This window comes from Solenopsis invicta, unplaced genomic scaffold (assembly GCF_016802725.1).
Source record: "Solenopsis invicta isolate M01_SB unplaced genomic scaffold, UNIL_Sinv_3.0 scaffold_131, whole genome shotgun sequence".
NCBI lineage: Eukaryota > Metazoa > Arthropoda > Insecta > Hymenoptera > Formicidae > Solenopsis > Solenopsis invicta.
Genome location: NW_024105247.1, coordinates 123083 through 140602, shown reverse-complemented (window position 1 = coordinate 140602; position 17520 = coordinate 123083). Strand labels below are relative to the sequence as shown.

The 17520-nt window shown below is 38.9% G+C and overlaps 2 protein-coding genes across 2 annotated transcripts; both read right to left on the bottom strand.

Annotated features, from left to right (window-relative positions):
- Positions 1–2512: 2512 nt before the first annotated feature.
- Positions 2513–12916, bottom strand: LOC113005795. The gene is made up of 4 exons (XM_039459265.1): positions 12517–12916; positions 11105–12472; positions 2937–3304; positions 2513–2626 (listed from the first exon to the last, which is right to left on the bottom strand). The coding sequence occupies exons 1-4, from the start codon at positions 12914–12916 to the stop codon at positions 2513–2515; spliced, it is 2250 nt and encodes a 749-aa protein (XP_039315199.1).
- A 90-nt stretch (positions 12917–13006) lies between these two features.
- LOC113004006 lies at positions 13007–15899 on the bottom strand. Its single transcript, XM_026135872.2, has one exon. It carries the CDS (start codon positions 14358–14360, stop codon positions 13032–13034), a length of 1329 nt encoding a protein of 442 aa, XP_025991657.2. The 5' UTR covers positions 14361–15899; the 3' UTR covers positions 13007–13031.
- Positions 15900–17520: the final 1621 nt, after the last annotated feature.

Below are 17520 nucleotides of genomic sequence, written 5' to 3'. Positions count from 1 at the left end.
TGATTGGCCAATTCTACGGACTACTGCGCAACCACGGGAACGATACACCTAGTATTCTTACACCATGCGTGCTGCCATCCATCCCCTCTACTGGCTGTTAAAGATTACAAACTGTTCCCATCATTAACGAACAGCAAGCTTTATCGATTGCTACTCGATGTTTGCCGCTTGCTGCGTGCAATCTGAACTGATCTTTAAAACCCAATTGAGAGCACAATTTAAACGAAACGCTTCGCAACCGAAGCAAAACTCCTCGTGTGATTTTTAAAAAATTGTCGAGTTAGAGAAAGGAATACGTTGCGAGAAGACTTAGAAATTTTTCTGCATAAGATGGACATTTTTAAAATGTCCAAATGTTAACATACATTTTACGTTGAAGAACGTACGTTTTTAAAACGTTTGTATTAAGTCCATGGTCGCTTGGACCAAATCAGAATCAAAACTGGACGTCCAATGGATGTTCGGTGCTGTCTGGGTAAGTCTTAAAATATTATTGAGTTCAATGTAGTTACCAATATCATGCAATAATTTATCAGATTCAGACAATTCAGATGTAACATGCTCGGATTTAAAGCTCGTACAAGGCGCTACCAAAGTATCCCGGGTTTCTTTTTCTTTGACAAAAATGTTTTGGTTCAGTCATTTGTGTCTATCACTTCTGTTGTCATTATGTTTCATGTCACAGCCATGAAGTATTTTGGGTGATGGTAATTCACTTTTATTTACTGTTGGCCTTTTGTTTGAAAAAACTTTCTTATATCTACAATAATTTCTGATCTGCAAATAGGAATTACTCTACAGTATATAAGTTTTTCTCTCAAAAACTAAGAAGATATATATGTGTTACAGTAAAAGCATAAAATTCAGCAAGTGTATACCCTTACTAGTCGATATTTGCATTTATGTAAGATTTCAGCAAAAGTATCAACTAATGTAAGTATAAACATATCCACTATTCCCAGTAAATGTATTCATTTACTAGACGGTATATACATTTGATATAACACAATAGTAGATATATAATGTATGCTTCTACTGGTAAAAGTTTATATTTCGTTGCCTGTGAATACATTCACTTATCAAATTAGGTATATTCATTAACTAGTAAGTGCATACGTCCACCGAATTTTCACATTTACTGTACATATATAAATTCTAAGTAAATGTCTACAGGTAATAATATAAACATATGTATACTTACATATAAATACACGTTTGTGTTTCATAGAGTGCCACTATTTTTATTGCATGAAAGACGTAGTATGAAAGTCTAATGTAAAATAGCACAACGCCGAATTTATATATACGGAGGCACTGGGATAATATTGAATTTGAATTCCTAAAGTATCAAGGTAAACATTGTCAGTGGGTAGGAACGACTAAAATGTTTCATCGAAATGCTGGAAGCAACGATGAAACAAGTGACGATCGCTCTCGACACTCTGCACTGTTTCGAGCTCGAGGTTTCCGTAAAGAGAAAACGCTATCGACTTCCAGAAGAAAAAATATCAATGGGTTCGCTCGTTCTTAAAAAGGAAGCTGTTCCCGTGCATATAAAATATTTCGATGCCGAGTATAATATATAAAATATCTTGTTAACTAATGATTTTTTGATAATTCTACCTTAATACTTTTGAATGCAGAATAATCAGAGGAATCATACTTCATACCATGTAAAAAAATAATATAATTTCATTCAAAAAATGGCGATGACCTCCATGTGACCTAAAAAGGTAGAATTTTTTTAAAAATTAATTTTACCAATATTTGTCCACCTCGAAACACTACAACTTTTGTACATGAAACATTTTTCTAAAATGTATTGTTTGCGAGATATTCCACCTGTTACGTTTGAAATTTTTAATACACTGTATATATTATTTTTAAACAAATATTTACGTATATTTTTATTTTTAATTAATTTATAAATTACAAACAAAAATTATTTGGTTGGCAATTTTAAAATCATTCTAAATTCAAAAATTAAAATATGAAAATCCAGGGGGGCGTGGGCATATGCCCACCTAGCCGCCAGTCATAGGTCGCCATGCTTTAGAGTCAGACAAGATTAAAATAAAACACTTGAAAGCGATGAATAATGAAATGACGGGGCTAAATATGAAGTGCAGAAAACTGTTATCAGTTATGTGAAACAATGGACGGGAATGCTTGAAATTATTTTTCCAAAAATGGTTTATAATTTTAAATTATTGTATGAGTATTATATTACGTTTCTTTTACACAGATGTTGAAAATAATACGATACCTTCAAAGCCACATGAAAACATAATGAACGGTGTACCTGCGGAGGGTTATGTACATAGACATGATAAGAATGTGAGATAATTCTTTATCTCGTAAAAACAACTTTTACACCTTATTTCACCTTAACCTAATAATTTTAATAATATAAGCTTCGGCTCTTAAAAGCAATTTTATCTTCCGTCGGATTGTATAATTTCGACAACATGTACTGACTAACATTACATTCTTCAAATTTTGGTCTTGCTAATCATTTTATGAATGCAATAAGAGCTCCTTTTCTTTCTATAGTCACAGTAAACCACAAACAATAACCGACTATCATCTGTAATGCATCTGATACTGTTAGACCAGCCTCATAAAACTTGATAAGATTGTTATCATGATTTAAATTGTCTTCGTATTTGCCGTCACTATATCCCCCATCACTATGAATGGTATATAAAGCCACATGAAAACTATAAAGCCACATGAAGACATAATGAACAGTGTTCCGTCGGAAGGTTATGTACATAGACATGATAAGAAAGTGAGATAATTCTTTTTCTCGTAAAAACAACTTTTACACCTTATTTCACATTAACCTAATAACTTTAATAATATAAGCTTCGGCTCTTAAAAGCAATTTTATCTTCCGTCGGATTGTATAATTTCGACAACATGTACTGACTAACCTTACATTGTGCGAATTTTGGTCTTGCTAATCTTTTTATGAGTGTAATAAGAGTTCCTTTTCTTTCTATAGTCACAGTAAACCACAAACAATAACCGACTATCATCTGTAATGCATCTGATACTGTTAGACCAGCCTCATAAAACATGATAAGATTGTTATCATGATTCAAATTGTCTTCGTATTCGTCGTCACTATATCCTCCATCACTAGGAATGATATCGTCGAATACTGCATCATCATTGTTGTCACTGTCTTTGTAATAACAGGGATTATCCCCAGAAAGATTTTCTTCAACAATGACGTTTTTTTGTAAGTCTTCAGTTGTTACTTCATTATCATTGATATTTGTCGAAATACTAGCATAATCTTCATTGAAATCATACGTTTAATTGAAATTACTTCTGCTTTAAATTGTTTGCATTTCTTTGCCAGCTTTTATTAATACTGCATTATCGTTACCATAGTCGTTGTTGCTATCAACTTCATAATGTAACAGTTTGTTCCAATATAAAATTCAATTTTTTTCATAAACGATGTGTTCGTAAAGATACTAAAGTTTCATTATAATCTCGCAATAAGGGCTATTTATAGAATGTTTTCTTTGCTATTTTTAACATTTTGTGTACCTTTTTTATAAATTTATTTATTACAGCTACTATTGAATATGCGTTCTTTAACTCATATTTTTATTTATCATTAAATATGATGTTGTCTGTAAACAAAAAGTGGACAAAAAGTATTGAAATAATTTTAGTAATATACAGAGGTTGGACAAAATAATATGAACACCTATTCTGACTACGAAATATAGGCGTAATTCAAGAGAGTAACTTTGTCAAAAACGATTGTAAGAAAATATTTATAAAAGCATTTTAAAGTTTGAAATCTTTAGTTTTGAAATTGATAAGTCATTTAACGATTTACAGATTATTTACGAAGTTACGCAGATTTAAATGGGGATGCGTCAAATTTCAAAAAATTTTACAAACTTTGCAAAGCTACACAAGGCGAAATAAAAATTGTGTGCGGTTTACAGCATTCAAAAGCGTGGATTTTTCCCTTTATTTTGCGTTTTTGATGAGCGTTGTACAATTTTTTTTCACTGAGTTAGGCAACACTAAAGCAAAAGTGGCTTTTTTTTCTTAAAATTCTTCCTTCATTTCCTAGTGTAAAAGAATTTTCGAGAAAAATTAACTTAAATAATCGAAAGGTTTCGCCCTTTCAAATGAGCCCTGGAAGATCGTTTTACAATTTTCTTTTTTTACAAAGTTCAAATATCGACTTCATCAAAAATTAGGTGAGCGTTCAACAGCAAAATTAAAAGATAACCTACAGTTACTCTCCAAAAAAAGTGTAACATGATAAATCAACAAAAATGATAAATCAAATGTTTTAAAAACGCATTTTACAGCTTAATGTTTAACATACACTTTTAATATCGACTTTGAAAACGTATACTGATTTTTTACGGAGTTATATGCATAAAAATAAAGATGCGGCAAAATTTATTATGTATTTTGCGAGTTTATTTGACGTGAATTAAAAATCGCACACAAATGCGGTTGACAGCATTCGAAAGCGTGAATCTATACCTTTAATTTACCTTTAATTAGTTTTTGTTGAGCGTTGTACAATTTTTATTCACTGAATTATACGACATTGGAGGCCATTTTTGCTTCAGTGTTGCCTAACTCAGTGAAAAAAGTCGTACAACTCTCATCAAAAACGAAAAAAAAGATAAAGATCCACGTTTTTGAATGCTCTAAACCGCATATGTGTGCAATTTTTATATCGCGTCGTGGAGCTTTGCAAAGTTTGTAAAACATTTTGATATTTAACCAGGCTTGGGAAAGTTACTTTGTAAAAATAACTAGTTACAGTTACAGTTTCTGTCTTCCAAAAAATAACTAGTTACCGTTACAAGTTACTGACTTTAAAAAATAACTCGTTACAGTTACAGTTATTGAAAAAGTAACTTAAAGTTACTTTTCAGTTACTTTTCTGTTTTTTTTTGGTAATATTATAAAACATTAATAATTTAAATACGAGACTTTTACTGAAGAACATCCACGTAAAGTCTTTTCTATCTTTAATTGTGTAAAGCGTTATCTACAATAGAGACTTAAGCCTTTAACCTTAAGAAATTAACCAATAATAATTGATTTATAGAAGAATAATCGATTGTGTTTGGCCAATTTCTTAAGGCTAAAGGCTTATGTCTTTATTATAGTCTTTATTGACGACGCATAAGATGCATGTGACATGTTTACATATATTAAATATTAATTACCTATATGTACAGATGAAAACTATGTGAATTATGTTCTAAATTTTTTGAGGATAAAGGTTGGTTTATAATAGCCGTAATCGTAAGAAATTGGTCAATCATAGTTGATTTATAAAAGAATAATTGACTATGATTGATCAATTTCTTATGGTAACGGCTATTATAAACTAACTTTAAGACTAAGTATAGAATTTAGACTCAAAGGCATTCTTAGTAATCAATTCTCTGCTGGCTGATTATCACACGTATGTACACGATAGACCAGCCAGACGATCACACAACACGCAGTGATTCTTCGCGAGCATCCCGGAATCGTACTTGAATATCCGGGCCCTACAAGTACAGTCGTGAGCTAAAAGGTTGCAACACGTTTTCTTGGATGGTTTTTAGAATGTAGACTTGCTCCTCGATCGACGAACATAATTGGTTGAATCCACAAGTAAGAACCAATTACGTTCGCCGTTCGATGAGCAAGTCTATATTTTAAAAACCATCGAAGAAAATGTGTTTCAATCTTTTAGCTCACGACTGTATGTACATACAATCGTGTATCTACATGTAAATAATTTTTAACCTATGACTACTGGTACGGGGCTGCCAAATGTATAACATATAACCGTTCATTGTCACGTGTATGTTTCTAGACAGAACTTTTTCTCGGATCACATCATCTCTCATCATATCATCTCTCTCGGATCACATAAGAAGCATAGAACATAGAATTGTCACTGCATCGAGCAACAGTGGCTGCGTTCAGCAAACTCAGTGGTTGAGTGAGCGCTTACTGCTATTAGTGTATTCTTTTAGGTCTAACCAATCACCAATTACATTAAAGCTGCGTTCGAAAACATCAGTTGAGTACCCTCATATATATCATTTTATCCTTGTCGTTTACCGATTGTTAAATAAAGATAAAATGATACACGACGCCACTCGGGTGATGTTTGCAAATGCTATCTAAATTGGCAAATGAGTTTGAAATATATAAAGTAACTATAAAAATAACTATTAATTTAGTTACTAGTTACACAAATAATGTAACTAAGTTAAGTTTATAGTTACAGTTGAAAAAAAGTAACGAAGTTAAGTTACAGTTACCAAGAACAGATAACTCTAACTGTAACTTCGTTACAAGTAACGAGTTACTTCCCATCCCTGTATTTAACGCATCAACATTTAATCCGCGTAAATTTGTAAACAATCTGAAAATTGGTTTAATGACTTACCAATTTCAAAACTAGAGATTGCAAGCTTTAAAATGCTTTTTTTTAAATTTTTTTATAATTATTTTTTACAAAGTTCCACTCTCTTGAATTATGCCTATTTTCGGGTGTTCAGAATAGGTGTTCATATTATTTTGTCTAACCCCTGTTTGTAACAAGGAATTGCGATATGTTACACATAAATAATTTCGACACCTTCTCATGGGCCTGTGCATTACCTGAATTACTGTTTTTTAATATGTTCTGAACATTATACACATACCTTGTTACTTTCGAATTATTACTTGCGTAAATTTATGAAAATATTACTGTGGCATGTTGATAAAAATAATTTTTCGTATAAACAATTTTTGTCAGCAACATAACATATAAAAACAAATATGTATTTTAATATATTTAAAAAGTAATTGTCAATAATTAAACATTATGTAACAATTTAATGTTTAAATTAACAATTTTATGTAATCTAATACAGTAACTTTAGATATCGTGCAAATAATTATAATAATAAATTAAAATTTATATAATTTTTGTATAACTTTGTTTAGGTAATATTCATTACGTTCATATTCGGTTTATAAATAAGGCCTTTAATGCGGAATTAAGAGAAAATTTAGAAAAAGATTAACAGAAATTTTTAATGTGTAATCTTGTTATTGGAAAAATTTTTTCATTTAAATTACTCACGTATTATTTCGCACATATACAAATAAAACATTGAACGAAGACGTAAGGTAATATTATTTTACTTTTACAAGAACATTGACGTTTATTTCTGTATTCTATAAGTACACGCAGAAAATTCACATATTTTTAATAGTACGCGTTCAGAAGACAATATTGTTCAAGAGCGAAAACGTTGAACAGAGCGCCGGTGTCACTCAGAGAGAGCGCGTGGCGTTCGAGGCAAAATGAGTTGACCTTAGCTTGATATCTGGTGTGACGAAACGAAATGCCCGCCCCGCGAGAGTGCGACTGTTTTCGGGGGAGCGTGTGAAAGACGGGAGTCATGCATGTGAGAGAGCGAGAGCGTCTGCGAAGTACGAAAGTGAAAGCGAGAAAGCGGGATTAGTGTAGGAGCAGGTGATCTTGATGAATTTCGACGAATTGGTATAAGTTTGAGTCTTAGTCGTCTTTATTATACATGACAGTGCACACTGGATCACTGAGGTCTCGTTGCACTTAGATTGTGACTCCAAACAACGATAAGTCCTCGCGTACAAAATTCTTTCAATCCTGCTACGCCTGCTTTATGTTTCCGTCGGAGCAATCACGTAAACCGCGAGTATTTCGCTGTGCTCGAGCAATCCTGGCAAGAAGTTCGTTATTCACTCGCGGTTTCTTAATTTCTATCACCGTTTCCGCGAAATCACTGCTCTATCGCTCGTGCGTCTCGCTCGCATGAAGTCTCGACCGAATCTGGGGGTCGATTGCGTATTCCAAAACCTAGTGAAAATGGTAAAAGTGAGCTCTCACTCGATTGGCTACTTTTCACCATAGTGGAAATGCGACATTTCTCACGTGACATTGCTCGGCAAGTATTTTGATGTCGAGTTCAATCAAACTGTGTCGAATTTGGTCGAGTTTGCGAAGTCTTGTATCGTTTCAGAATGGAGTACCTTTTACTTTTTATCGAGCAAGAGGAACATGCGAATTAGAAAAAGAATTAGAAAAAGAAATTTAAATTTATTAAGAAAGAGACTGAGAGATACTCAGGATACATTCGATATTCTAGATAATATATTCTAGATAATACATTGTAAAATTGTATAAAGTATATAAATAAATTAATAATTATATAAGTATATAAATAATAAATAACAATAAATAAATAATAAGATATAAATAATATAAGTATATATTGTAAATCAATTATGCAATATTTACGCACCGTTTTTTTTTTAATTGATATCTTACTCGGAACACGCGTCGTCAATCGTCAACAGGAGGGACTTTGAGATTATTGGAGATTAACTCAGAGGCGACGCACCGTTTTTTAAAGATTATGTGAAGTTTTCTACCATTGCTCGCACTCGCATTTGTGATTTTCACTCACGTGAGCATAGGGATATCGCATTTTCACTATGCTCATAGCCAATCGCGCGTATTTTTTCATGTGAAATGAAAATACGAGAAGTGAGAAAAGTCGACAAAGATACACAATCGACCCCCTGGTTATCGGCAGCTATCGAAAAGCTGCGGCGTTCCCGAATCTGTCCTTAAGGGAGAGGGAATAGCGTATGGGCTTGTAATGTCCATGCGGGAATCACGTGAGAAAAGTATTCGCGCTTGTTGTCGCGTAAATCATGCGAACGAGCGGCTGTTGAACACGAGTACGCCTGCCTGAATTTATCGAGGAATGCCGACCTAAGCATAATATCAAACATTACACAAATAAGCAACTCTTACAATAATATTCATCTGCGATCACCGAGGCGTGTTGTTATAGAGCAAAACGCGTGGATCGAGCGTGTGCGATACCAAATCATCAACGTGCACGAGAACTATATATAAATGATACATGATCGAATAGTGTACGATTCTTAACATACCGCCCGCCTCGAAACCGTCGTTTCGAAAAGAAAACAGAGACGGAAGAAAAGAAAAGAAGAGAAAAAAAAAACTTAAGGTCTACATTGATTTACAGAGGCGGTCGGAATATCAATCACACATCGTTTTACAAATATCCATTAGAAATTTAGACGCTATTCTGCCGTGGTGTCCGATTGTTCAAGATCGATTGGGAGCATACATATTTTCGTTAACGGACGTTTATATTCTGAGGAGGCGGTTTTTACAGTGACGACGCGTGTCAAACCATCGGCGCCCGGGTGACATTACGTCACTTTCGCGAGTTCCCATTTACATGGGGGAAGGAGCGCATTTCGCAAGAGTACAATTTGTCCAACTCGAATCTCTGCCTTTTCAACTCGCTTCCATTTTCCGCGCTGCTGTAGCGTATTAACGTAATCGTCATGTCACCGCCTCCAGAAGCGCTCTGTAAGCTGCCGCACGAGCTGCCAGCGCGTAAGTCGGTTTTCTCGCACTTCAAATATGGAGGGCTCGGGAGCGGCCGTAATTGCGGAGCCAATTAAAAAATGACCCGGGGTTAGCGGGTCGTAGTCGGTTGCATCGTCGCTGAGAGGGGCTAGAGGCCGCGAATTTAGACAAGCCTCGACATTGCACAGTACGGTAGAGAATTCTTCAAATGTAAGAGTATGAGACCCTATGACTCGCCGGAGATGGTGCTTGACACTTCGAACTCCGGCTTCCCAGATACCGCCAAAATGCGGAGCCGAAGGGGGAACGAAGTGCCAGGAAATGCTGTCAGCGGCTGTTTTATTCAAAAAACTCGGGTCTCGCAATGCCGATCGAAATGCGGCGGTGAGCTCGCGATCGGCGCCCACGAATGTCGTGCCGTTATCTGAGTAGACGGACGTAGGAAGACCGCGTCGCGAGCAGAATCTGGAGAAGGCTCCGAGGAATGCCGCCGTTGAGTAGCCGTCGACGAGCTCGAGGTGAATGGCTCGAGTGGCCATGCAGATAAATATGGCGATGTACGCCTTGCGTGACGTCATTCCGCGCCCGGCCATTGAACGCGTTAGAACTGGTCCGGCATAATCCACTCCGCAATGCACAAACGCACGCTCTGGAGAATTGACGCGGACCTTTGGCAAATTTCCCATCAGTTGCATTGGAATCGTTGCTCGCTCCCGAGTGCAGATAACGCAACGATGAATTACAGTTTTGGTGATCGGTCTCGCTCATAAGACCCAGTAGTCGCGTCGGAGAGTCGCAAGCGTGAGTTGAAGACCGGCGTGCAAGGTTTTAATGTGAATGTGATGAATTAATAGCTGAACGATAGGATGCGCGGCTAAAATTATGGGATGTTTTGCGTTGAACGCGATGGTAGCGTGTGCCAGCCGCCCGCCAACACGAATTATTTTGGCATTGTCCAGAAACGGATTGAGCGAGGCCAGTGGGCTTTTGGACGTGACTGGTTGATCATTTAGCAGAGCCTTTCGTTCGTGAGGGAAAAGCTGTGCTTGAATGTATCGGAGCCAAAACTCCGTTGCGATTTGACATTCGCGAGCATGAATCGCCGCCTTATATTGCTCGACGCTATCGTGAACATCGGGTTTCCGTCGCGTTCTTGTCACGAATCGCATTATGTATGCTGTAATTCGAATGAGACGAGGCTATGAAGAATATCGCGTTGCTAATTCCTACGAATTTTGACACGCGACAAAAACCGAAACTGTTTCATTTTTGCTTTCGAACGATGTATCGAGATGAGTCGAGTGGATTGGCTGCGGCCACTCCGCTGCGAGGTGCCGAAGCCACGGTGGTCCCGACCACCAGAGCGGATGCGACGCGAGCGAATGACCCGGGATTCCGCGAGACGCGCAATCGGCGGGATTATCATCGGTTGTCACGTGTCTCCATGAGGCGTTCGGAATTCGCGTTTGAACTTCGGATACGCGGTTCGCGACGAACGTCTTCCATCTGGAGGGGTGTTGGGTCACCCACGCAAGGACCACGGTAGAGTCTGTCCAGCAATAACATGGAGCAGTTGAGAGAGAGAGAGAGTTATTCTGACGAATTCTAATAAACGAGTGAATAGCACTGCGGCTTGTAGTTCGAGTCTCGGGATACTGAGAGGAGTCAGCGGCGCGACTTTAGATTTCCCGATAAGCAGCTGAGTGGTCACGACGCCGGACTTAGACACCAGCCTGAGGTAGACCACAGCAGCATATGCTTGCGCGGATGCGTCGGCGAAGCCGTGCAATTCGCATTGCTCAGTTTGAGCTTCGTGCTGAACCCAGCGAGGCAATGAAAGTCCGTGTAGCTCTGAGAGGGAAAATTGAATACGCTCCCATTGAATTAAGAAATCGGGAGGGAGAACATCGTCCCAGTCAAGTTTAGATTGCCACAATGTTTGAATAAACATTTTTGCTGTGATTGTGATTGGTGTGCTCCACCCTAGAGGGTCAAAGAGCTTTGAGATGGTGGATAGAATTGATCGTTTGGTTGTAGACTGAACCGAATCAAAAGAGACTTTAAATTGAAATACATCAGTGGATGGACTCCAGATGATGCCCAAGATCTTTAGGCTTTCGTCGGATTGCAACGTTTTGTCGCACGCGATGCCGTGATCTTCAACGCTGATATCGTCCAGCAGCTCCGCTGAATTGCTCGACCATTTTCTTAGTTCGAACTTGCCTTGTCGCAGCAGTGAACAGACTTGAGTGCGAATCTGCTTTAGGCGCGGCACGCTATCGGCGCCGAACAGGACATCATCCACGTATACGTTTTCGGATAATACCGACGCGGCGAGTGGAAACGCGGCGCCTTCGTCCGCAACCAGCTGTCGTATCACGCGCAGAGCTAGAAAAGGAGCGCATGCGGTGCCGTACGTGACGGTCGAGAGCCGAAATGTTAGCACAGGATTGTTGGGTTCAGGGCTCCAAAGAATACGTTGGTAATTGATATCTCGCGGATCGATTTGAATCTGCCGATACATTTTTGTGATATCGGCCGCGTAAATGTACCGAAATAGCCGCCAACGTAGGATGACAGCCGACAAGTCTGCTTGCAATTTTGGGCCTGCTAGGAGATGGTCGTTGAGCGAGGTTGCGTTGGAAGTTTGACATGACGCGTTGAAAACTACTCTAAGGTGTGTCGTCGCGCTGCCATCCCGAATAACGGCGTGATGCGGTACATACACGGTTTGCGATGAGTCGTTCGCTTCTGTCACCCGGTGCATGTGATTCAACGATTCATAATCGCACAAAAATTGTGAGTACTCGATTTTCAATTCGGGTCGCACCGAAAGACGACGATGAAGCGCTCTGAGTAACCATTCCGCGGTGGCTCGTGAGTTGCCAATTTCGATCGGAGGGCCACGCTTAAACGGCAACCGTACGATATATCGTCCATCAGGGCCGCGAGAATGCGTGTTGGCGAAATGATCCTCGCATTGCTGCTCTTCCGGTGTGAGCGGCGGTTTACGCGGAACTTCCTCTATCTCCCAGAATCGCGGATGTCGCGATCCAGAATGTCAGTACTGGCGCAATGCCGAACGCTGATCACGTGACCCGGAGGAGAGGGATCGGAGATTGGACCTGACAATATCCATCCAAAGATAGTTGCTTGCGCAGCTGGTTGACCAGGTGCGCCTTTAATTACTTTGTCGAAAAGCATTTCGCTATAGAGGTCCGCTCCGATTATCGCATCAATAGGTTCGGCGCTAAAGGGAGTCGGATCAGCGAGCGCGAGATGAGCTAGATGAGTCCACTCATTATGATTTCGTGGTTGTGATGGCGAATATTTCGTTAATGACTTTAGAATTGACGCCGTTGTCGCGAGCGCCGATGCTGATCCGTTGATCGGAGCGACCTGAATCTGAGCGGCGTAACGGCTTTTACCGATATTTACTCCACCGACGGTAGAGATTTCGAGAGGCATGCTGAAGCGGCGCAACCGTAGCGCTTGCGTGAGACGTTCACTTATGAATGTGATTTCGGAGCCTTGATCAAGGAGGGCTCGTACCGCGAGCTTGCGATTCGCCGGAGATATTACATTAACGCGCACGGTCGCGAGCAATACGCGCTTTCGCGCAGCGAACAGCAGGGTTGAGCATAGAGCGGTGATCGTTGTTTTTATTTTCGGCGGAGATATCTGAGGTGGTCGTTAAACTTAAACTCGTCGCATTTGAGGAAGAAGAGGCCGAGTCATTGTGAAGCATGGAATGATGTCTATTTTGGCATGTACGGCATGAATATCGGCTTGGACACGCTTGAGCAGCGTGTTTGTAACTCAAGCAGTTGAGGCATCTGTTTGCTTGTTTAATGACTTCCATTCTTTGAGTCGGCGTCTTCTTTAAAAATTGCGGACACCGATTAATGAAATGAGACGCGGCACAGAGGGGGCACGCTGGACTCGAAGCGGTTGCAGACGCGCTCGATACTCTGGCTGCACGGGCGTGCTTCGAAGAACTTTGAGGGACCAATTCCTCAAGAGCGCGAACACGCGTCTCAAGAAACTTGTCAAGGGCTTCGTATGTTGGAACGCTCGCGTCGTCGCCCGTTTTAAGCCTCCACGCCTTCCGTGTTGCGTGATCGAGTCGTTGAGTCACGCTGTACACCAGCAAGTCGCTGAGTCTCTCGTCATTAGATCGATTCAAGTTTCTCAGTGACACGATTGACCGATTGGCTCTGTCACGAAGTTCGTTCAATTCGAGCGCGGACTCGCGACCAAACGGCGGAAGGTTGAAGAGCGCGGATGCGTGTACTTCGACGAGCCGTCGCGTATTATCGTAGCGTGACACCAGCGTTTTCCACGCTATTTCAAAGTTAGCCGCGGTGACTTGAATTGACTTTATCGTGTCAAGCGCACGACCGCTAAGACTGGATGCAAGAAAATGCATCCTTGAGAATGCAGTGATTTCATTGTTCTGTATGATGAGAGACGTGAATCGATCTCGGAAATTCTCCCATTCATCAAGATTCCCGGAAAACGGGGGAAGCCTGATCGGAGGAAGATGATTCAAGGAAAAGGACGCTTTTTCGAATGTACTTATCGAATGTAATGATGACGATGATGCTGGTACGGGAGGCTCCAGTTCCTCGAGGCAGGTGGCCATGTAATCGAGCGTTGTTTCGTAGACCTCCTGGTTTAGCTCGAGCTGCAATTCCCTGAAGTAAGTTAGGGTGGCTCGGTTTTTTTCCGGGACGGTTTGTAGCAATCGGGCATGCCTGGCGAGGCATGTCGCCCAAGTGTCCTTTAGCGTTGTCATCCGCTGTCGGATCATGGCCGGCGTGTAGTTGTTTTTTCCTATCTTCTTGAAGTTAGATAGCGACCTTCCTATTGTTTGAAGGGCGGTTATTTGCTGGTCGAGAAGTTCGTTCATGTTGTCGTCCTCGATGATGCTTCAGAGTGCAAGGTTGCGGTCGTCTTTCGTCCCTGCCGTCGACCAGGCCACTCGAGAATTCTCCACTGAATCACCACGAATCCGGCTCGAAGGACCACAATTTTATGTTCAAGAGCGAAAACGTTGAACAGAGCGCCCGTGTCACTCAGAGAGAGCGCGTGGCGTTCGAGGCGAAATGAGTTGAGCTTAGCTTGATATCTGGTGTGACGAAACGAAATGCCCGCCCCGCGAGAGTGCGACTGTTTTCGGGGGAGCGTGTGAAAGACGGGAGTCATGCATGTGAGAGAGCGAGAGCGTCTGCGAAGTACGAAAGTGAAAGCGAGAAAGCGGGATTAGTGTAGGAGCAGGTGATCTTGATGAATTTCGACGAATTGGTATAAGTTTGAGTCTTAGTCGTCTTTATTATACATGACAGTGCACACTGGATCACTGAGGTCTCGTTGCACTTAGATTCTGTCTCCAAACAACGATAAGTCCTCGCGTACAAAATTCTTTCAATCCTGCTATGCCTGCTTTATGTTTCCGTCGGAGCAATCACGTAAACCGCGAGTATTTCGCTGTGCTCGAGCAATCCTGGCAAGAAGTTCGTTATTCACTCACGGTTTCTTAATTTCTATCACCGTTTCCGCGAAATCACTGCTCTATCGCTCGTGCGTCTCGCTCGCATGAAGTCTCGACCGAATCTGGTTATCGACAGCTATCGAAAAGCTGCGGCGTTCCCAAATCTGTCCTTAAGGGAGAGGGAATAGCGTATGGGCTTGTAATGTCCATGCGGGAATCACGTGAGAAAAGTATTCGCGCTTGTTGTCGCGTAAATCATGCGAACGAGCGGCTGTTGAACACGAGTACGCCTACCTGAATTTATCGAGAAATGCCGACCTAAGCATAATATCAAACATTACACAAATAGGCAACTCTTACAATAATATTCATCTGCGATCACCGAAGCGTGTTGTTATAGAGCAAAACGCGTGGATCGAGCGTGTGCGATACCAAATCATCAACGTGCACGAGAACTATATATAAATGATACATGATCGAATAGTGTACGATTTTTAGCAAATATATTCTTTAAATGTCAATTTAATAATTACTAATTTATTAATTATGCAATATGTAAGAGTCGAATAACACTGTTTTTTATGAAATATCTTAAAATACGTATATGAAAATTTACCAAGGGATTAGAATAAATGTAATAAGTATACATTATTAATATAACAAATTTTTTTTACCATATCGCGTTTATGTTGCTCCGACAATTTCTGTATTTTGATATTTAAAATATTTTTGTTATTGTTAAACGCTCTTGATTCCTACACAGATAAATAATCAAATACTGAAAATATATACCTGGCAAAAGGCTATTACACGGATGAAACTATTTGACTAATTGTAAATATATTTGTGCTTTTCGCGGTTATTATTTAAAATGCTATTAGTTTATGAGTTGTACGCAATTACAATATTTACGTAAACACATCTTCATACCTGGAAGACTTTATTAACATTGAGAAGCTATAATTTTGGTTCCAGTCAATATTTTTCAACAATTTTTTTTCAAATGAAAGTTTAGAATCTCATAAATGTGACTGCACAAACGGCATTGCCAAAAAATGATTTATTATAAAGCTATTATAAAGTTAAAAAGAAAAAACTATTAGGCAAAAATGAAAAATTGTTCAAAAATCTACACTTTCTTTAAAAAAATATCATATCTTTGCAAAAGAAACTTTTAAGGATTTAAAAAAAATTTAACAAAAGGCACTATTTGATCAACATCCGAAAATTACAGTCAATGCCGACAAATTAATATTGCTATAAAAGAAAAAAAAATAGGACTATGGGTCAGATATAATGTGTGATTTAGCGTAGAATCCTACATACTTATGTTTAGCACAATTTAATAAAATTACATTTTTTTAAATATTTGAATTATTTCATTTCACTATAACATTTGTCAAAGATTATTAAGAGATTGTATTTTACAGGAAATATTTTTTTTTAATTGGATTTTTATAAGTGTTGAGTTTTTGTAAGTAAATAAAAAACTTACTTTTCTCAAGTTTTGGATTTTTGGATCACAGGCGGAATTCAAAGAAGCAGTTGGAACAGCTGCAAGATGCTTTCAGAGAATCTGTTTCTCTAAAATATTTCAATTATCTGTAATAATATTAAAGCGCCTTAGGACATTCATTATACCGCTACCGGCGTAGTCGAAAGTGCTTTTGTGATTTTCTTGCTTACTGGGATACGTAGATAGATTTAATAACGATTTTTAAACTCGATCAACCAAAATATCAGGTGTCAAATTCTTAAGAATTTAAACAGTTTGTTGAGAATTTTCTCGATTAACCATACGGTATTGAAAATACTCGCTTAAAATTACAAGGAAATGTTCATAATAGGTATTATTTTATATTTTACGGTTAACCTTTTTATTTCCTGTCAATGTTTGTAATGCTGGAGATGGTGTACTATCTCTTGAAGTAGTAATTGTTTGACTTATGCTAAAATTACAAAGTTCACATAATAACAATGGTGATAGTATAGATTTATTATATTCTTTTGCTTGTTCACGAACTTTAAATATCTCAGTTTCAAGATTTGAAGAAATAGGTGCAAAATTTGTTTAATAATTATTTCTGATTGCGCTGTTGTAGATATTTTTGTTTGCACAATATAAGAATTCTTATTATTCATATATTTTACACACACACACACACACACGCACACGCACACGCACACGCACACGCACACGCACACGCACACGCACACGCACACGCACACACGCACACGCACACACACACGCACACGCACACGCACACACACACACACACACACACACACAATATTGATCTTTATTAATATTTTTATTGAAAATAAGATACATGATTGTCACAAATTGTATCATTTACCTTATTTTTTGAAAAACTTTTTCTTGGGATATCCCTACCAAACTTGATTACCGAAACCCTCTTGAGACGATTGTAATTCTCTCGCTTTAAATTCAAGAGAGCCTTTCATCCTGGGCCGAATTAACATCCAATAAGGAAAGGTTCCGATGTGTCCCCTTTCGATTTTGATTTTTAATATGCTGCAGTGCAGATAAGAATTTGGGACATGTATTTTTTATTCG

Bases quoted from the DNA above. Each gene is read 5' to 3' on its own strand.
- LOC113005795 (XM_039459265.1), bottom strand. From the start codon at position 12,916: ATGCCTCTCGAAATCTCTACCGTCGGTGGAGTAAATATCGGTAAAAGC. The intron at 3,305-11,104 runs GTATCCCGAGAC...ATTTCAATGAAG, and splicing joins CGCGCCGCTGACTCCTCTCA to ATTATGCTAGTATTTCGACA. The intron at 2,627-2,936 runs GTTAGTCAGTAC...AATCTTATCAAG, and splicing joins CAAAATTCGCACAATGTAAG to TTTTATGAGGCTGGTCTAAC.
- LOC113004006 (XM_026135872.2), bottom strand. From the start codon at position 14,360: ATGAACGAACTTCTCGACCAGCAAATAACCGCCCTTCAAACAATAGGA.